Consider the following 20760-nt stretch of genomic DNA (forward strand, 5'->3'; position numbering starts at 1 on the left):
AGAATAAATCAATTGTGCAAAGGCGCAAGAGCAAGAGTGTAAAGAATACAACAAGCACAATGGCATCGACAATCACGTCGGGGACGGGCTCGATCGTGTTTGAGCGACGGGTAGCCACGCGCATCCACAAGTACCACTGGCCAGCCGTGCAGCTCAATGTCTGGATGCTCGTCATGCTGGCGGCGGCCAGCACCATTATCGGCGTGTTTGCGACCTTTATCTATCAGCAAGAGATCCTGGGCCTGAGCGTCCCGTGGTATTTCCCCTACTTCATCACCGTCGGTGCCCTCACCATCATCTACATTGCCATTTTGCTGTGGCTCATTTCGCAGCGGCGGCTGCTGCCCTCGATTGTCATCATTGGCGCCTTTATGTTCTTTGTGCTATGGATGGTGGGCCTCATTGTCGTCAGTATAGAGCTCTGGGGCCCCACGGGCTCCGTCAATGCCAACTGCAATCTGCTCGTCTTTGGCCAGGACCCTGGCAGCAGTAACCAAGAGAGATTGGCCTGGCTGCAACAAAGAAGTATATGTAAGTGACTCATTCCTGCTCACCCTTTTCCCCATCTAAAAGCCTCTTACTTTTGTCTTTGTTCTGAGCCTACTTTATTCTCCGTCGAACATTATACTGACCAAGTCGCACAGGCCAGTCTTGGCAAGCCCTGTGGGCTTTCGCACTGATTGGGTGTCTTTTTCTTTTGTGGATAATGATTATGGCTGTCCAAGTATTCTACGACTCTTGATCTGGATAGAGAAAGAAATCCCTTGATAGTTCCTAAGCATTGGGCCAGTGGGCATGGTAATGGAGACATAATGCAGCGTCCGCACGATTAAGATAAGGTGTATCAATATATGAATCGGTATGGCAAAACGGGAGACCAGCATTGAGGAGAGCAATTGGACAATGGAACAAAACCCGGGATAGCAAACCGTTTGTACCTGGGTAGCACACATAAGAGCATCATGTCACTAAATAGCATGTTCATATATGAATTTAAGTGAATTTATTAAAGTATTACCACTGTGGCAAGTGTTCGAGGTCGTAGGCTCGTAAGTTTATACAGATGTATGTATTGGGGGGTATCATGAATTCGTGTGGATTTAGTTGGACCACTTGGGGTCGACCTTGTTGCTGTAGAGGGATCAGTATGAGCGACGGTACTCAAATATGAAGTGCAAGAGCCTTACCCAGTCATCTTCTCGTAGCCGCTGCGGAGGGCATCGGTAGCCTTCTCCTGCTTGTCACGACCAAACTGAGCCTCGTGGCCAGACTTCTTGACACCAAAGTCGGTGACTATGGTTAAGAAACGTCAAGTTAGTACACCATTGTCCGATGGATATGTATGTCACCCCAGGTGAAAAGGATAAAACACTTACTCTTGTCGAGGTAGTCGGACTGCTGGCCACTAGCCTGAGCATTGGTGTTGCTGGTCTTGTTGCCAGAGATAGCGTTCTTGAGGGCGTCCATTTTGAATTTTAGGAGTGGTAAAGTTTGAAAAACTCGTAGAGTATAGAATTGGGAAGAGGTGTTTGGTTCAAGGTGTGATGATTTGGATAAAGAACAAAGAAGGGTGATTGTTGTCAACTTGACTTCTTATATACACTCAAGAAGTGGCATTGAGTTTGAGCTCCCTCCAAGATCCAGATTTCCAGTGACGTTTAGCTTGCCCAGATCGACCCAGTCTTTTGACAAGGGCCCCCCGCATCCCACTTCGCCCACCGATGCGCCGCAGCTGACCCTGCTGCTTTGCTTGGGCGAGGGGCCAGACCAGTAACGTCATAGCGCCGCCAAAGGGAAAGACGGAATATTGATAGCGTACATTCGAGTACCTGACAAGACTTTGGATCTTGGCTGCCTCGAATCAGTGACAAGCAGCTGCTGGTGCAAGAACAAACAAAGACAAGGTAAGATCAGGGCAGTTCTTAATGCGTCTTACGATAATGTAACGTCAAGGTCGAGTGAACCATTGTCCTGTTTTTTCACCCTTAGCAATGTCTATTTTAGCACTTTACCAAGTTCTTCCCCCCATTTAAACGTTCTCTAACTGGTTCCGTGGAAGGAAGATGATCTGCCAACTGGCGTCATATTCGTTTTCATCTGCCGGGTTCTTTCTATGCATGTAGTGTATCGTACGAGATATTCAAGGCATAGCACCCTTATCATGGAGAGACAAAAAGAGGTTTCCTTGTAGGCAGTGCCCTGATTAGAGTCTTATCGTCTATTCCTGGGCATTTGGCCAAAAACTTTCCGAACTTTAACTGCCGTCCAAGGGTCGTCTCATTCTAACTTTGTGTGTGCAATGGTGGCCAAGCAAGCATGTGACTTCTGCCGCGATAGCTATGCAAGCTCGTCTACGCCAGTGTCCATTAGCCATAAGGTAGTACCACCTAGTGTACGCCGCTATTGAAACAGCCGGAAACCCCTCAAAGACAGTCAGAATTGAGCTGAACTCTCGACTCTTGGAGGCCTGATTGTGTGGGTTCTCGGAATTGAAGAGGGAGCCCGGCCGGTTCTTCCAAGTTTCTCGCTCTTCGCAACACTTCGCGAGATCCGTCTTCAACGGCAGCAGTCAGGTATGCTCACGATGGTGGCATGAAAGTCTATGCATCTCGGGTGAGAACCGGAATACCCCCGCCTGGAGCAGCGCCAGATCCCTGATCAGCTTCAGCTTCATTCCAAGGGTCTTATGCACCCTGATCAGGGTCCCCTCTACTTGATCACGACAAGAAAACCCTGGGGATTGAGGTGCATTTAGCTGGGGGACTTGGTACGGACTGTCACTGCTGACGTTGATATGTCCATCATTGCTACCTTTTACAAGTAATGCGTACTCCCTTCGGTAGTTATAGATAACTAGCAGTTCCATGGAATACGATGGCTTCGAAATACACCGCTCTTTTTTGTACACAACTCTCACTCACGGTCTTGGCGGGAATCCCGTACTTGTTATCTCAGGCCAACTGATTCATATGCAAGTCGAGCGTTACTGGTATTGAGAGCATCATGATCAGTTGCATGCTTGGTATCAGCCGGAACAGAGGTTTCTCTGCAAATCTCATGAACTGTTTGAACTTCTTTTTTTGTCTTGTATCAAGAGGATCGCTCTATAGACTATGCCCAATGCTGGGGTCTCGACCCGTCCCCACAGGCAGGCCGAGAAATAGTAGGACTTTTGACGGCACGATGCTATGCACGCGCTTATGCACGTACTGAAACGAGCCTGTCCCTTCTGCTCTATATGTTATGCGGAAAGGTATGTACTGGCCGAAACTCCTGGCTGCCTGGCCTTTCTCAAACGCCCTGCCCTGGAAAAAGTCATTTATGGTACACTTTTGTACATAACCAAACAAGCCGTCTGTGGCATGAGATGAAAATTCAACGCTTTACTTCCTGAACTCCGGACCACCATGGCTTGTTGTCCCTTTATAACAAATCCTCGACCCAGCCCATCTTCTCTCGCCTTTCATCGGACAAGCGGGCGTATTCGAGCAGCAGACGGAAGGTATATATCTGCATGTCTTCTTTTCTCAAGACCTTCTCGGCCCATTGCTTGCCCTCAAGCGCAATCTTCTTTGCCTGGGCATCATGGCTTGGTGCCTTATCCTTGTAGCCAATAAAATACTCCATGATGGCATAATAGTCGAGGAAACGATTGTCCATGGGGACAAAGTGCTTCCAAGCCACCAGTCTGCTGTCATGCCATTCCCGCCACAAGGTACTCTTGATTGGGAGAGAGGTGCTCCTGAGGAAGCCAAGGTACCGTCCGGAAAAGGAATTGCCGTCGATGTCGGGCAGGTACTTGAAATCGAATTGGAAGTTCATGCTCTGGCCTAGAACCAAGTCAAATTCAGAGTCGGTGTAGTAACAACGTCCACCTTTTTGCTGCAGACTCTTGTCGATTTTGTCATCGCAGGCCAGATCGGTGAGACCGACATTAGCAAAGTCCCAAACCCAATTGTCGAGGTCACCTTCCCGCTGGGCCGCAACCTGGTCAGTTCCAGTTGGCAGTGCAAAGTTTACTGGAGGTGCTGTAGCAGTTGCGGCCATGCTAAGCTTTGTGGCGTTATTCATAGCCGCAAACCGGTGTCGTTGAAAGCCTTTCCAGTTCTTTGCAGTGTTTCGCCCACCGGTAGCCACACCACGCCAGATAAGGTCACCGGCTTTGGTCTCCCAATCCGAGCCATGATAGCCGCCTCCGACGAATCTTTCTTCTTCGTTCCAGTACATTGGAGCTGGAAGTAGAATTTCATTGTTGGTGGCTAGCTTGCTACCGCCAAACATGGGAAACAGAACCTTGGTTGCCGATGTTGACAAGGGCTTGATGAAAATGCCCTCGAGGCCTTGGAGGTCCGGCTGATGGCAAAATTCCTTGGATAGTGTAGCATTGGACACAAAACCCTGATATTGATGGGGTGCCGCGTACGATGGCTGGAATTCCGGTGTCTTGTCGAATGTTTTCTGCGGCTTTACGGTGCGCGCAAGGCTGTCTGGATGGCAGCCACGACGAGCGATGAGCCAGTAGGGTTCTAGTGTGACCAGAAAGATTAGCATCATCCCACGCTGTCTCAGACATTCCAACGGCGCTTACCAGTGCTCTCCCAGTGCTTCTTAATCGTGGAAGGCTTTTTGAATCCTTGTTTCACACTCGGCAGTGTATCAAACTCGCTGATAACTTGCTTTGGGGGCCAGAGACTGCGCGTCTTCTTTTCCTTCTCCATGTAGCCAGCGACATCCTCAAAGGGCACTACCAACCGGGGCTCGTCCATGGCATTGAGTGCAATGTCCATGTCCGGGAGGTATTTTTCAATGGTCTTGGTCATGTTGAGCCATATTTGCGTCCAGAACCAATCGCTCTTGGCGCTTGCGTTTCCGTTTCGGACGTTGATAGTCATCTCGTAGTCCCATGCTTCCTTGCGAATGGCGTTGGGGTCCATGCCCCAAAAGGGGTTCAAGTCATGGTAAATTTGGTCCCAAAAGTCCTCCACCATGACGGCATTCCGCTCCGTGGCAAAGTTGTACCACTCCCTGAAGCCCGGGGGCGGATGCCTGCCCCGTCGCTTGCGGTATTCGGCGGCGGCGGCCTCGAGGGTATGCGATTCCTTGTCTAACATCTCCTTCATTGTGACATCCGCAACCGTAATTAATGAGTCGATCGGATGTATGCTTGGCTTTGACGGTACGCCTTCAGAGGGCGCGTCATGATGGATTGGGTCGTATTCGATGGGTTTCTCGGCCTCAACTGCACCACCAGCTGCCTTGCCAGTATCGGCCTCGTGTGATGGACTCGGATCGTTGTTCTTGTCGGGCAGGTAGGGTGATTGTTGCTCTTGCAACTTTGTTGAGTCACTGATGCTCGAGAGATGCGACGTCGACACATCTGTACCCGCCGAGGAAAGATAGTAGAGCAAACATATTAACACGGCGGCTGGAAATATGTAGCGAACGAGGTGTGAAGGTCGGCGAGGAGGAAAAGCGGGAGAGCGCATCATGATGCAGAGACGACGACCTGCGGAGGGCGCCAGGACGTCGTCGAATTCTGCAATTGAGGGCCTCGCTGTGCCGATGGGGTTGGTCTCGAAAGGAGCGTCGAGAGGTTGACCGGATTAGGAGGTACTAGCAGAGGAGTGGAAAGGGTGAGTGAGAAGCCGTTGGCCAGATCTATGAGATTCTGCGCGCGACCCTCATCGATTGACGCAGAACCTTAAACGGTTGACCGCAATTCAGGGCAGCAATCAACCCCAGTCGGAATAAGCAAAATCTGGGGCGGGCCGATTGTTCTTCGTTTCTTCTCTCGGATGGCGAAAATAAGGACCTCTCTACCCTTTGTGCGAAAGAAAGAGGTTGTTGAAAACGACAAGGGAAAAAAAGAAATGCTCGCACTGCAACGGCAGACGACCAAAGGAGAAAGAAAAAATATGAGAATGAAGAAGAAAAAAGAAGTAAACGAGCAAAACGGTTTGTCGTTTGGGCGGACCAGGCGAGACTTTTTGGCTAAGTGAACAAGTCAGGTACGGAGGGTTGGATGAGTCGTGGATATCATGCAACCAACGGCCCCCATCGATCCAATCTTCTCCTTCTTTGGCTGGTGCAGATGCTAAGTAAATGAGTGTGGGTGTGGTACAGGTACAGAGTACGCGCTCAATATCCCGATGCCGCACCCTAGACAGACGTAAGACGGATGTAGAAGCACTGCAACCTGAAATAATAATTCCCGGCCTGGGCAAATCGAAATCAAATGGGCCAGGCTGATTTGGGATTGGACAAGTGACACTCTGTGTACGCAATATCGTTGTACTGGCAAAAGCGGGCAATGTCAATCCGAAGTGGTAGTTGAGGAGAACGGCAGACCTGTTGGTTTGTTGGCTGTGTTTGGTCGGCTTTGATACTATCTTTCTGTAGCACACTGGCCTCAAGCTAGCTGCACGTCCGACGGATAGAATGTCAAGTTTTGGCTAAGGATGCGGGTTGCAGAAATGACAAGCGATGGAGTAGGTAGTACATAGATGCCTACTACATACCGAGTCCCGGGGGTTAAGGTGGAAAGGAAAGCGACGATACGAAAATGAATTGGCCGAAGCCGAAGATCTCTGCAAGCGAGAACAGACGAATGATAGTACCTAGATAAATAGCGTGCCGGACAGGAATAAGCTCAAGGCCAACTGAAATGAATGTGGAAGCCTCAAAATGGGGCAAACATGACGATGGCGACAAGGACCTGGGTAGCCGGGCAAGGATCAAGACTTCCGTGTCCCCGAATACTTTGGAAGGACTGAGAGGCGTCAGAATCCTTCAGCTGGCCGGATTTAGGATGAACGAGTGTGCCAGTCGATAGGCAGGTCAAGGTAAGGTAGAGGCCAAAAGGTGAATTTGGTTGATAAGTTACCAGTACTACTACTACTACTACCAGTAAAAGAGATGGATGTGAAGGCAGACAGTGGAAAGAACAGGGGATCGTCACATGTGCATGAAAGTCAACCAAAGTGTCGGCGTCTCGCCAAGACCTCTCTTCTTTCCCATTTGCACAGAGGGAAACAAAATGGCAGAGAAAATCTGCAGAGCAGCAAGGTGGTGCAGTGACTGGCGACTGGGCACTCCCCAACCCCAAATCCACACACCCAACAAACCATGTTGTGCTTCCTCGTCCTTGTTCTCCTCCATTGACTTGACTGGAAATCCCCAAAACGCCCGCGTGCAAGAAGGGACAAGTTTTGCCTTTGGCAGAGACAATAAACGGGTGGCTCTCCAACCAACAACAGGGGCGCGCCGTTTCGGGGTGTCTTTGCCAATCTTCGGTGCTCAATGGGGGAGGCTTCGAGAGCGCTAACAAGAAGCCACGCCCACGCCCCCCTGGCGCCCTCTTTGTTCTCTTGCGGGGCACCATTTTTTAACTTCGAGGGCCAGCAGAACAGGGCCAATTTGGTTAGTAGCTGGGGGGCATGGCCTAATTAGTGGGGTTCCCATATCCAACTCGGCGCTCGACTGCTCAAACTAACCCTGAATTACCAGCACGTTGGCGGCGTAGCAGCTCCTGTGTGTTCCTAGCCTTTACCTGTTTCAGATTGGAGAGATGCAAGCATTGGGGAGGGAATGAATACTAAGCAGGGAACCATTTCGATCATGCCAAGACTGCTGTCAGCTCAAGTCAGCGAGAAAGCTGAATTCACCTATGAACGAGCTCATCTACGCGCCTTACCGTGACCATGTACGTGATGACAATTCGAATCATATCCTGGATGTTTTCGGTGTGTGGATGACCTACGCATGAGATGGGAACAAAATCCCGCTCCTTCAAAAGTGGCTATGGCCAACTCACACGTAATAAGAGTGTAGTGCTGGGCGAAACGACACCTGTTCGACTTTTGCTGGCCACCGAAGTCTTGTATACATGTGCCAATCAATCCTTTCGTTAGCATGAATCGCGAATGACGATGAACAACACAGCCAGGCACGGGATGGCAGAATTTGGAGGATCAGCACAATTGAAGGAGTGAGGCTTTCTTGTGGATAGGTAATATCATGCTATCTACCTTGGAGCCCTATCTCCTAATCAGCAATGATCGTGGCTGATGTGTTTCACGAACAAGAAGATCTTTTTTCCCCCATCGACGATGCAGTGATGTCAACTCTATTCCGCTCATCCTGGTCGGCCGCCGTGCCCACTAGTAGTATATAATTAATTTTATAAAAACGACGCCTTCAAGATGTCAGTTACGGAAGCTTACCGAAAGGAAGAGCCCTTTCAGACTGCCCCTGCTTTCTGGACTCCTTCATCACGGTATGTCTAAGCGCGTGATGGACGTGAATGCAGGACAAGCAGCAGCACTCCGTAGGTAATAAGTTGGTATCCATTTTCTTTTCTTTTACATGCTTTCTACATTACCTGGTTTTGCAATATATACAGCAAATTTCCTTGCGCTATATTCTTGTTCTTGCTAGCTTTTCCTTTCCAAAAGACATCATCTTGACTTCAAGCAACAAGCTACGCACCTGACCATTGTGTCGTGCTCTCTCCACAGATCCCAAACAAAGACCCCCTATTCGCGGCACCCACATGGAATGTCACCGGTACTCCGGGAGCGGGAAGGACGCTAGGAATTGGATGCAATCACTTTAGTCGAACGGCGAGCCACCCCCGGGCGACGGCGCGCAACACTTCTAGGGTTTGCATAAAGACTACGGAGAGTCGCCAGATCTTTGGAGAAACAAATAAATAGGTATCTCAACCGCTGCCTCAGTATAGCATTGCAATCATCATGATACTGGTACGTATATCGCGCGTGCCCCGGACTATAAATCTGCGCTGCTGTCGAACACGCATAACATGAAGGGGACCGTGGTGTTTGTTCTAAATGACCCATTGACAATAGTGTACGGAAATTAGGCTAGCTAATAAGTTAGTGAGCCGCCCCCCGGATTTTCTTTTCTTTTCTTCGTCTTGGAGGTATTGAGAAAACAAATCTTAGACATGTCTCACCACCAATCTTGTCTCACAGCGGGCCGCACTGAAATCTGTCTTGGGAGGTTGGTTTCCGTGAATAAGTCGCGTCGTCCCCAATGATCAGGGTCAGACAATATTACGCCTCTCTTTCTCATTCCGGCCTGCGGCTCTACACGCAAGTGCTACGATAAAACGCGGGTAGGCTTCAAGTTCTTGGTTTCGAGTCTCCATACTTTGTTAAATCAAATAATTGCTGCAATGGGACGAAAATTCGAAATTTGTTTGAAATAACAGGATAAAAACGCCCCATGATCTTCGTGGTGCGTGCCCCTGTGGTAACGAGAAGCATGCTGGATGCGCAATTGGCATCATCTTTGGGAGAAAAGCTTGTTTGGATCTTCATCCCAACTTTCTCTTTTGCTATACATAGCACATAAGCTGTGACGGTTTGCTACCCTCTAGGCACCGGAAGCCCACATTTCAGATACCCGAGTTCGAGCATGGGAGCGAGATTCAAATTCACGGATTGACAGATGCCGAAAGCTTTGCGGAACGGACCTCAAGCCTGTTTACTAACATGCAAGTCTGGTGGATTTGACAATTTCATCCATATAACTTGAGAGTGGAAGACACCGTATTCTCGTTGATAAAATTGTTGTTCCAGTACAAGTATCAAAACGGCTGGTCATGGAGTACATTAGTAGTATGCTTGTAGAATGGAATGTATATTATCATAGCTGTCACAAGTCGCGACATATTAACACACAGCAGTTGTCTTTCTCGAGACCACCGACTCACCTCGTGTGCATCGCATCGTCGTCTTCAGTATAATCTAGAGATCGAGCAACCAAATCTACAAAATCTGGTCGCAGTGGCCACTGGCACCACTGTTCCAAGACCTCTTCCCACTGTTTTGCACTGAGTGATCTAACCGCCAACTCCAAGCCCTTCGCATCAACGTTGACACCGCCTTGCTTTGGATCAGTGAGACTGGGGCATCGCGGCACGATCCAATCACTTGCACCAGGCCAGACCGTATCAAGAGCCCTTTTCAAATCAGCTCTTGGTTCAGCCCAGAGTGCCTTTTCCATAAGCTCAAAGCTCTCCCCAGTCCGATTGGAGCCGAAACCAATGTCGCGAATGCGGTGGTGTACCGGTCGGGGTGAGATATCGAGTAAAGATGCTTCAATATTCGGGAATATCTCATCTACGGCTCCGAGGAGAGGTTCATAAGAACGGCGGTCCCAGAGAAGCACGGGTTCAGCCTGTTGCCAGAGGTGCAGATTGTCCCTGTGAGTCGTGAACTCGGACTTGCTGGTTATTGGTAACCTCTCATATTCTGTGCTAAGCACCTGCTCTTGGGCTCGAATTTCCTCTTCACTCATATCCCCCCTGGTCTTGGCGGCGCTCAGCTCCTTTCCGCGTTGGAGCAGATCATGATACTGCTCAGCCTTCTTGAGGGTGCTGTTGTTGCGCCACATCTTTGACTTGAGGGAGTCAAAGTCCCTGGTACCACTCCGAGGATTCAATGCCTTGAGTTCCTCTAGATCTTTCATGTACGCTCTGTCCCAGACGGGTGGGACTGTGCCCGGAACCGGAAGTTTGTCAAGATTCTTCAAATCCTTTTGTGCTTGCAAATATGTATCCGTTTCTCTGCCTCTTGGTACCTTAAGACCGGCGTCTTGCATCCTCTGTAGTGTAGCGACTGCGCTCGCGCGATCTATAAGAGTGTCCCGAGTGAAAGCGAAATGATCAGGACTATTCCAGCCAACGACCTCATTGATGCTATGACAGAGAAGCTCGGCATCCGATGCTGTGCGCTTGCGTTTCTGCATTAAGCGCGGCAGCAGGTTGGTCTTGTCCTCGCGGCGCACCCAAACGAGCATCCGGACTTGTCCATATTTGTGAAAGAGACTCGACGTCTTGATAGAGTCCATGAATTGGTGTAGTAGGAGCGTCGCTATCGAATCAAATGCCTGGAATTTCTTTCTTGGGTGATATGTGAAATTTACATTAACAAGAAGTGTATCGTTGGGCGCATTGGATCCAGCATCGTCTCTCTTGAGTGGCTTTTGGTGTGGGAGATATTGCGGGCTGAGAACAGAGTTGAGTTCCTTCCATATAATGCCAGACTTTGGTATGAGCGATGTGCCCTCTTTGTCTAGGAGCGGCTGCAGAAATTCGCGGTAGAGCTCTGCATCGGGTTCCATTAGGATGTGAGATCGCGGCTCTAAGAATTCGTTCAACTTGCGACTCCATAACCCGGCGCCTGGATTGATGTCGATCAGGTCACAGCCCTTGTGTTTCTCCAACGATTTTCCAATATAACTCAAAATGTCGTCGCATAGTTTTTCGCCGACTATGTTGACTCTAGTCTTATCTCCAGTGAAGGGTGGCGGTCCGGTAGCCAGGTCGGCTTTTTTCTTCCCGGCATATCTCGTTACCCATACTCTGGTATCTCTTAGCTGCTCAGCTACCGGGCCCTTTACTTGCAGATGGTAGGATTCGAGTCTGTTGTTTGTTTTTTGTACATAGGAACGCTTATTTATGGCATGCCTATTTGCGACGAGTCGGAGGCAGGTCCGCGGAGTGGAAAGATGCAAAGGAACGACTCGAGTCGGAAGCATTGGCGGTGGTGATGTGACGAGTGAGACGCGGCAAGACCCTGGTAGGTCTTCACAGCATCCAAAGAGAGAGAAAAGGAGAAAAGAAATGAAATGACGGGGTATCTTGAGAGGAAAAGTCTAATGGGTATGGTATCTAAAGAAGTACGGCAATGGACAGACGTTAAAGATGCCATGGGTATCAGTTTGCAGGTTTTTCGATGTCCTCGTTGCTGCAACAGGCCGGAACTTTTTTTTCTGCCTCCTTCTACCGCCCCAATTGGCCCTGCCAAATGACGAAACGTCAACTCGTAGCCCCCCAGATTTTGAGCATGGGCCGTTCCCGAGGTCTACAAGGGTTTTTTTTTTTTTTTTTTGAAGGCCTGGGCTGATCTCCAGGGGCTCACCTATGTACACTAGGTCTGGTGGGGAGATCAAATGAGGTACGTACTGGTCATTTACGTACACTCATGCCAACATGCTGCATCGGTTGTGCAGTATTTAAGGCTGCATGGCTTTGCAGTGAACTAGAGGTAGGTATTCGTTGAGTCTGAAAAGGGATGCATACCTAGGCATGTGCTTTGCACTTCTTATATCAAGTGTCATCTCGGTGTGCATTTAATTTGTCACAAATGGCACCTGCCTTCATTGTATTTGGGCGTGTCAAGATTGATCTGCCATCGACCTTGAAATGCTCAGTCACTCATATGTCCCTGGTGCAAGGCTTGCAAGGGGTGAGCACTTGGTGTTCGTGCGCATGTACGTACATCGTCCGCCCACTTCTAGCGGGCCGCACTTCGCTAAGTCGCCTAGGTTAGGTTAGCAGTGGTTGGCGGGTTTGCTGAGATCGGAACCGCGCCAACGTCGCGTTACCACTACTACTACGTACAGGCTCCAGAGTTGTAGATATCGCCATATATTGATAATACTTACGACGGGTCCTCCAGCGATTCGTACCAGTTTCTGTCTCCTGTGAAAAGTCGCGGTATTCCCTTCAGAGTCGCAAAACCTCTGTTAGAGATCGGGCTCCAGCACGGCAGGATTTGGGTCTCCTATCGATCCACAGTAGTCTTCATTATGTACGCCCTTTTTTCTTGTTAATCTTGTCAACAAGACAATTGTATAGCAAATCACTGACTGATATCTTTTTTTCTTAGGCTTGAACCATCCCAACGAATTAGAAGGGCAGTTCATGCAAACGACTCCCTCCTCGTCCAACGCATCCTCAAATCCCACCCACAGCTCATACACAATCCCGACATCACCCCCGGTGGCCTTTCCGACTCGAACCTACACCTCGCCGCGAAGCTCGGTCACTTGGACATTTGCAAGATCCTGGTTGCCAATGGACACGAAGATCCAGTGCCTGCATTGAATGAGCACCATCAAACGGCTCTCATGCTAGCGGCAGGGGCTGGACACACAGAGGTAGTCCACTTCTTGTGCGAGAACGACCCTTCTTGCATACAGCGCCGAGATATCCGCGGACGGGATGCAGTTATGGAGGCCAGTTTGGGTGGGCACGACACCGTTCTTCAACTTCTCCTTACCTTTGCACCTGGTGGTGCAACTGCTGCCGTGCAGTCTTCGGACCGAGACGGCAATACGGCGCTCCACTTTGCCAGCAGCAATGGGAACCTTCTAGTCCTACGCACACTGCTTGCTGCGGGCGCTGATGCCGAGAAGAGGAACATCTGGAGCTGGAAAGCCGTTGCATACAGTGCAACTGTACAGGCCGAAGTCTACCTGAAGAACCTCGTGGGCGATATCGAGAAGAGGAGACGTGCTAAGAGCGATGGCGATGAGTCCAGGAAAGGTGCTGCAGTTCGTATTGTCGAGCATGATGCTTCTCCGAGCGGCTGAACATTCTGTTCTGAGGAATTGGATACCACTCAAAGTCGCTGTCCGTTGGCTCTTGTGTCTGGTAGTCTTCACGCGGACTGCCTCAAGGCCACGTAAATGCCGCATGGCAAAGGGGCCGGCAGAGCATCCTGAATGGATGCGGTCCTTGCATTGACCATGACGACTTCGTCATCAATGGCTCCAGGGACGAGCCATCTCTGAGGAAAAGATTTCTGTGTACTCAGAGAATACTCCGGGAAATGGCAGAGGAGAAGCGTCACAGGGGCTTTGGCATTGAAATAAGGCTGCAGATTGCATGCCAGCCGAGCCTACGCGCAAATTTCGTACCAAAACTACCCATGGCCATGCCGTTGGGCTCAAAGTCGAAACTCGGATGTCCAGACTCAGATGTCCAGACGAGCGGACGAGACACTAATGCTCCATGATCAAACTCCCTGTACATCCTGCAAGGCGCCGGACGTTTGAAGAGTAGAATGCATATGCATGCCACGACCTTAGTGATGACCTGCACAAACAGGAAGTAGCTTTAGCAAACCTCTCGAGCTACTCAGTCAAAGACAAGCCTGCCGAGTTTGGAATGTGTTTAGGTCTCTGGACCGTCAATAATAATCTAGCTACTGACAATGAAGCACTAAATGCTGGAATACCATCCTTCTCTTTGATTCTTTGGCGAATACCGCCCGCCATTCTAGGTATTTCTCTGCCACTCTATCTACAAACCGACACTGGGACTATCCCATGCGTTTCTGATTTTCAATACTTCTATATGTCGCCCTATTCCTTCAACATATTGTTTTCCCATCATTCAGGTTATCAGAAAAGATTCTGCTTATGTTTTGCTCATATTGATCTTGAGCACCGCCCTCTACCTATATAGCCACGCACCTCTGCGTGGATATGACCACCTCCAAAGTCTATCGATCCACTAATGTGTTTTTTTTTTTTTTTTTTTTTTTTGGCCTCAATTATGAAGTACGGCGGAAGTTTGCGACGCCCTTGATGATATTTCTTTGTTATTCAAAACGTGTCAGTGCATAACCGTCCGGTAAAATGTCAGGCAGCACAGTTGATGGGTGATTCACTTGACCTGCCCTGTCACGTACAGTAGTCTTTACCCATGTGTAAATGATATCAGATTCGTGTTGCAAGGCGACCAGTGTTCCATGCAGAGGCTGAATTGGTTCGCTCATCCCATTTTTCACTTCTTGTGAGCTGCCATGGTGTGTCAATGCCAAGTGACAAACTTTATTGCTGGTTCCTGGTATTTTTCGTTTCTTTTTGGTCAATAGGATCTTTGATTTCTACAATGCTCATCATGGTCTGGTTGGCTATTGCTGTTGAGTGTAGATGTCAAGCCAGGACACCAATCATATTCCACTTTCCATGCAATCTACTATACTACGCACTGTACTTGACTTGTATACTACTTGCTTGAAGAATGAATGATACTCATGGTTTCATCTCTAGTATATGGCTTTCCTAAATGCAATCAGTGATATGCAGCCGTGTTGACTTATCATGGCTCTCGGGAGGGCATGACTACTGCCGCAACTGGGTACCTTTATCATCCAATATTGCCCCCCCGTTCCGTCACGCAACCTCGATATGATTCACACACTTCAATTTCTCGCATCCACGACCTCCAGTATGATTCACGAGTCCAAGTGTGGTGCCATTACTCATTGCAGTGAATCTGTTGCAAATGCTATTCACACTCCATCTCTCTGCTGATTGATCTCAGTGGATTATAAAATCTACCTCGAGACTCATTTCTTCAAACTTTCCTCCCTATTTCATCCTCCTCCTCTCATCTGACTCTTGTCAAATCACCGATCGACAAGCTCCCTCTACTCTCAATACTTGTCTACAATCACCATCGCCACTGCGAACAAGATCCCGCAGAGCGAAATTTGCTCTCTGTCGTGGCTTATACCACTTCAAGTTGAGCCATAACATCATCTACTCATCAGGTAAGTTCGATTCATCCTGACTTGGACTCCCAACCGCATCACGTGGCCTCCATGCTGCCATTTGCCAACACCACTGCATCGCTGAATGATCTCTGCTGACGCCATAATACAGTCTGTACTCTGGTGCAGTGGATATAATCCTTGACTGCCTGCATCCATCCTGTCTCGCCATCATTTCGGTAATAGGCATTTGTAAGTCTTCTAGGTTCTGGTCAGCCAGTAATGTACATTGTTTCTTATTACATGGACATCAACCTTCTGTCGTATTGAAGTGTCCGAGACCAACGCGCATGCTGACCCCTCTCGTCTAGAAGAACAACTTCTCAGTCTGGGCTAGTCACAAGTGGCTGGTCAAGAGTTGCGAAACTGGATTCTCCTCGCCAGCCGATTTCACTGCCTCGTCCAGCAGTCAAGTGTGTCATCGGCCACTACATTGAAGTCTTTGAAGATCTCTCTTGGGCTTGTGTCATTATCGGGTCCTTCTACGACCGCAACGACAAGGAGCTCTGGCATACCGAAGTCATTGTCCATCGCAAAGCCAGAAGAGCTAGGCGGACCCAGTCAAGCCAACCTCTTATTCACAACACGCCTGGTGAGTGACTGTTTTCGTGTCACGCAGTGTTTCAACTTCTGGCAAATATATATATATATTGCACCAATCATCTGCCTGATTTCGCTCAATATCTCTATTTCCATATGGGATACTTTTTTGTCACAGTCCAACTTACCACCAATCGATACTAACAAGCGAGTTTACAGAAATCAGTGCGTCTGACTGCCCCTTTCCTGCATATCAACAGCTGCAACGGCCAACAACCGTGTTCTCGGCTTTTAGCACCCAAGTACCCTTTCCATCTCCCCAATTGAATCCACCCCGTTACCCAATGGCTACCAACATTGGTCGTGGCTGGAGCCCCGGTTCCGGCTTTGACGATGGTAATCTGCCTCTGGGCACTTCTTTTGCTGGTTATGGTGGGTTCCCAAGCATGCCCATCTCGGGTTATCCCGTAGGTGCTTACGATGGCTTTGCCATGGCAGGCATGACCAATGGCTTTGCCCAGACCATTCCAGGTCCTCCCGGCGGCGTCGGTCCTGTCTATACCATGCCGGCCAACGGCTACCAGCACCCCGTCCCCGTCTTCCCCAACCAGCCCGAGGGCCCTCGATACCCTACCGCCCACCCCGTCGTCCGCGGCGACGCCCCGGCCCTGAACATGCAGAACTCGACCGGCGGCATGGGTTGCGAGCCCGGCTACAACTACTACTTCCCTGCCGAGCACACCAAGGTACACATTCTCCAGTGCACCGTGCCCCCCTGGCGCATGGCCAACGGCACAAACATTCCCTTCACCGCCTACCACGTGCCCGTCAATACCACCGTTGCCGAGATGATGAAGGGCTGGGGCGCCTGTAACCCGCAGCGCAAGAAGAACAGGATCACCGAGGTGGTGCAGGGCGGCGAGGGCCGCTTCTACAAGGGCACCACCTTTTCGGGCGACGAAAAGGCCGAGCTCAAGTTGACGGCCAAGGAGATTGGCTGGGACATGACCCGTTCTGGTCGCGCTGGAGAGAAGCCTGTTGTGTGGCTATGGGTCACCAAGGACTAAGGGAGGGAAAGAAAAGGAGAGATACGTGGCGCGATTTCTGCACGTGAAAAAATATGGTGATTAGTCAGGCGCAAATAATTTTATTGCAGTCATGGTGGAGAATCGATCCCACGAGCGACGGGGTTTGACACTCTATAATGTACTTTCTTTTTCTGCTTCAAAAGCTTCCGTCACAATCAGTCGTGAGATATGACAGTCTTCAGAATTGTGTTATCCTTGTGCTCGAGGTAGCTAAATCATATTACCCGTTCAATTCATGTACGCCATCATGAATGACGGGTGTATTCACTCTATTTTATCAGCATTGATTTTTGCCTGATCAGTCGTTGAACATGGCTGCTTCGACTCCCAGTGAGTTGTAACGTTTATCACGTTGACTGCCATTTCCAGATCCCGTGCGCAAGAGCTCCAGCCGTTCAAGCGGGAGGGAAAGCTTGGTTAAACACCTCTATATAATCCCACTTTCCCAACGGAACACCTATCTGTCTAAGGATGGCGTATAAAATGTTGAGGTGAAAGTATACTGCACAATACTTGGGTCAGTTACCATCTTTACGCAGAGACGGAGTGAGAGTGAGAGTGAGAGTGAGAGTGAGAGAGAGTGAGAGAGGGAAGAGAAGAGAAGGGAAGATTGAATATATATATATAAATGTTCAAGATATGGGGCAAGGAGTTTTTAGTGTGCAACACATGGCTGAAAAGACATACTATATGGTACAACGTATCGATGCACGTAATTAGCACCCGTTGCTTTTCTGATCTGCGTCGCGAGATCAAAGGTAAACTCGAAATCTTCCTTGCCGTCGACGGACTCTCTGGCAACGGCGTCCAGATCCCGAATCGCCTCGTCCAAGAGGTCAAACAGATGCTGAACGTTTCCCTCGTAGGGCGACAAGACTCCCGTGAGGTCAGTGCTTGTAGGGCGGCCCGCGACTTTTTCAATAAAGCGCTCCGTCACGCGGTGCAGGATGAGGATTTGGTTCGGCAGGGGCACCATGTCGGTGTAGATGCGCGCGCCGAGGAGGTCGGCGTCGGAGATGTTGTTGGCCTGGGCATGTTTAACGCCTTTGCGGAGAATGGAGGATGCCGTCTGCAGCGACTCCCTGATAATGGGGACGCTGACGTCGTAGAGCGAAGTCATGGTGAGGAACGAGATGTCTGTGAGACACTACTGGATGTGGTGTTGTGTATTGTTTATTTGATAGTGAGTCGTTGGTCGGCTTTTGTTCAATCCATCATCTTATATAGATATCAATTGTTTCTTACTCGTGAATCCATAACTGTGCATATGTACTGTTGCAACATGGGGGCTGGATGCGACCCACACCGTGGCTCTATACCTATAGTGGGAGCGTTCCCCCCGTCCTCTGGTAGGGTAGCATTGCAGATCCATGCCATGAAGATTGAAGATTGAAGATACATTTTGATATGTACTTTGGTAGGCAAGTCTCATACTACTTCTGTACGTGACCCCAAGTTTGATAAGATCCTTAGTCTAAAGAATTGGTTAAAAGCAGTGATATTACGAAAGTTGATTTCAAATCCACATAAAGTCGAGCGTGGTACGATGGTTCATAGTGTATGCTTACAAATGGGCAGACTACTTTCTGCCTGTTTGATATGACCAACGGCGTGGGTGCGACTTGATTATGCAGTGAAGATTATAAACGGATCAGTAGCACCGGCTAAACCTTTCTCCACTTTCGTTTGTCATTGCTATCAAGATTAAGCCATGAATAGGTCTGTTGAGTGCATCATCGTACTTCTTCGCATGTCCGACTCGTATAGTCTCTTTCGTGCGGGGCGAGCTGTCAGACTTGGCAGAGGCGCTAGATTGTGTGCTATGATCCATCCGGGCCTATAATGACTGGTGCTATAATACCATGCTTTCATGGTATACGAGTGAATACAATGATTGGCAGTAAAGACAAGGCTTTCCCAAATTGATCGAAATTCCCTCCCCATGCCCAATGCTGTAAGAACCGCGTAAACGGCAGTTCTCAATAACATGTATGCCGAATGCCAATGCCGAATGCAGTGCCGATCATGATGCATATGCTGATTTCCATAATTAAAATCCCAGAATCTGGTTTGCTACCTCTATGGCCTTCCTCGATCCGTTTGGTTCTTGGTCCTTTGGTGAAAGTCTTGCAAAGCCCGCAGCCCGCAGCCCCTCGGTATCCGCAAGAGATCTGAGGTACTCGGGGCCACACTTGTCAATATGCTGACTCTCGCCTATGCCGCCAGGGAAATCAGGTCCGGGCGTGCCAGTGATAAAAGCTTCTCTCTGTCGCTTGAGGTATTTGGCGTTGGTCTCTGTCGTCGGACAGACGGGAATGTATAGTACACTTGAGTCGTTTTTGCCCATGTGAACCCTATCGACAGCATGGATGGCTGGATTCGGATCAGTAAATGCGCACACATAATTTAAGCAAGCCATTACAACTTACTATCACAATGCCAGACGGCAAAATCACCAGGTTTTACATGTGGCATGTGGACCATGCACCTGTTGAGCTCAAGATGGGGATGTAGCTCGTCATTCAGCTCCTGTCCAGCGCCGAGCACAGCTCCTTGCAGGTCACTCGTCATCTCGTCGCCGCAGAACTCCCAGTTTTGCTGGCTGAGAAAATCGGCGGGTGCCACGTCGGCAGATGACTTGATGGGTCGGAAGAATGGTCGCAATAATAGATATGCGGTGGAGAGTCGGAGTAGAGGGTTGACTTGCAGAGTGCCCTCATGCGGTCCAGTGTAGCTCATGCTCAACCAGCCTTGAAACATGCGGAACATGGAGCACGCACCCAACCCATTGTAGTTGTCTATCACGGCTGGTACGCGGGTGCTTGCGTCCCACGGATCGTACTCTTCCCATTTGCCGGCAAACACCTTGTCGTATACCTTGCCGAGGCCGTAGCCATCCTCTTCCCATCTCTCGACACTGCCGCCATCGAGGTGGGGACCTAGGGCAAATTTGGCATCTCCAGGTTGGCGAATGCGTAGTCGGTCAGCATAAGCCAGGGGTTGTTCCAGAGAAATGGCACTGTTCGGGTCGGACAGGTGCCAGAGACCCATCAAGGCGGTATGGACTTTGAGTAGGTTTGGGTGGGATCGTGCTTTCAATTGCGGAGCAGACCAATACAGCTCAAAAACTTGAGGGTCATTTTGAGGGAATGCTTGATCTTGTTAATGGCAGCAAATGCAATATTTCCCGTGAGTATATCATACCTTTGGTGTGGGGGTTCTTCTTGACATATTCCTCTAGCTCAGTCTTGTATTGTCTAGCCTCATGCTCTGGCACTACACCCCGAATGACTGCTACGCCCCTCTTCTTGAGCTCACTGCGTAGGACGGCAAGGTTGCTGTCCAGGTCTTTAAAGTCAACCGAGGGTACGGCATTGGGCCCTTCTCTTGCCACTATTTCATTCTCAATCCTGAGTTGCTCAAGAAGTCGTCCCCAGCTGGCCACAACCTCATCCTCGTGCCCTTGGATCAGCCTCCGTTTCAGATCCAGGAATTTCTGAGGCAGAGGTACGAAGGCGGTGCCGGACAGCGAGGCGAACGAGTCTGATATATCGCCTTCTCGCTTGCCCTGAGCAGAGGAGGCTGGCGGCGGAGGCTTTACCTCGATTTGTGTCTGGGTTTGTGTTGCCGACATGCTGACTAGCCTGACATGCCGCAGTCGTGGAATCAGGCTGCGATTAATTGACGAATGGAAGCGTAAAGAGTGTGATAGGAGAACCATTCTGTCGGACAGAAACAGTATAAATGTGTTTTTCAAA

At 49.5% G+C, this 20760-nt stretch overlaps 8 protein-coding genes across 8 annotated transcripts; 3 read left to right on the top strand and 5 right to left on the bottom strand.

The window, feature by feature from the left end:
- Positions 1–59: 59 nt before the first annotated feature.
- On the top strand, positions 60–742 carry PFICI_14820 (uncharacterized protein; the record flags this gene model as incomplete). Its single annotated transcript, XM_007843401.1, has 2 exons — positions 60–531; positions 645–742. The coding sequence occupies 2 exons, from the start codon at positions 60–62 to the stop codon at positions 740–742; spliced, it is 570 nt and encodes a 189-aa protein (XP_007841592.1).
- Positions 743–1100: 358 nt separating this feature from the next.
- Positions 1101–1467, bottom strand: PFICI_14821 (uncharacterized protein; the record flags this gene model as incomplete). The annotated part of the gene is made up of 3 exons (XM_007843402.1): positions 1101–1131; positions 1188–1293; positions 1377–1467. The coding sequence occupies 3 exons, from the start codon at positions 1465–1467 to the stop codon at positions 1101–1103; spliced, it is 228 nt and encodes a 75-aa protein (XP_007841593.1).
- Positions 1468–3423: 1956 nt separating this feature from the next.
- PFICI_14822 (uncharacterized protein) lies at positions 3424–5489 on the bottom strand (the record flags this gene model as incomplete). The annotated part of the gene is made up of 2 exons (XM_007843403.1): positions 3424–4526; positions 4589–5489. The coding sequence occupies 2 exons, from the start codon at positions 5487–5489 to the stop codon at positions 3424–3426; spliced, it is 2004 nt and encodes a 667-aa protein (XP_007841594.1).
- A 4243-nt stretch (positions 5490–9732) lies between these two features.
- PFICI_14823 (uncharacterized protein) lies at positions 9733–11148 on the bottom strand (the record flags this gene model as incomplete). Its single annotated transcript, XM_007843404.1, has 1 exon — positions 9733–11148. One exon carries the CDS (start codon positions 11146–11148, stop codon positions 9733–9735), a length of 1416 nt encoding a protein of 471 aa, XP_007841595.1.
- A 1084-nt stretch (positions 11149–12232) lies between these two features.
- Positions 12233–13404, top strand: PFICI_14824 (uncharacterized protein; the record flags this gene model as incomplete). The annotated part of the gene is made up of 3 exons (XM_007843405.1): positions 12233–12300; positions 12489–12620; positions 12699–13404. The coding sequence occupies 3 exons, from the start codon at positions 12233–12235 to the stop codon at positions 13402–13404; spliced, it is 906 nt and encodes a 301-aa protein (XP_007841596.1).
- Positions 13405–16258: 2854 nt separating this feature from the next.
- On the top strand, positions 16259–16981 carry PFICI_14825 (uncharacterized protein; the record flags this gene model as incomplete). Its single annotated transcript, XM_007843406.1, has 1 exon — positions 16259–16981. One exon carries the CDS (start codon positions 16259–16261, stop codon positions 16979–16981), a length of 723 nt encoding a protein of 240 aa, XP_007841597.1.
- Positions 16982–17657: 676 nt separating this feature from the next.
- Positions 17658–18122, bottom strand: PFICI_14826 (uncharacterized protein; the record flags this gene model as incomplete). Its single annotated transcript, XM_007843407.1, has 1 exon — positions 17658–18122. The coding sequence occupies one exon, from the start codon at positions 18120–18122 to the stop codon at positions 17658–17660; it is 465 nt and encodes a 154-aa protein (XP_007841598.1).
- A 930-nt stretch (positions 18123–19052) lies between these two features.
- PFICI_14827 (uncharacterized protein) lies at positions 19053–20636 on the bottom strand (the record flags this gene model as incomplete). Its single annotated transcript, XM_007843408.1, has 3 exons — positions 19053–19375; positions 19432–20154; positions 20207–20636. The coding sequence occupies 3 exons, from the start codon at positions 20634–20636 to the stop codon at positions 19053–19055; spliced, it is 1476 nt and encodes a 491-aa protein (XP_007841599.1).
- Between the last annotated feature and the right edge of the window lie 124 nt (positions 20637–20760).

Source organism: Pestalotiopsis fici, assembly GCF_000516985.1.
Source record: "Pestalotiopsis fici W106-1 unplaced genomic scaffold PFICI_Scf_13, whole genome shotgun sequence".
NCBI lineage: Eukaryota > Fungi > Ascomycota > Sordariomycetes > Amphisphaeriales > Sporocadaceae > Pestalotiopsis > Pestalotiopsis fici.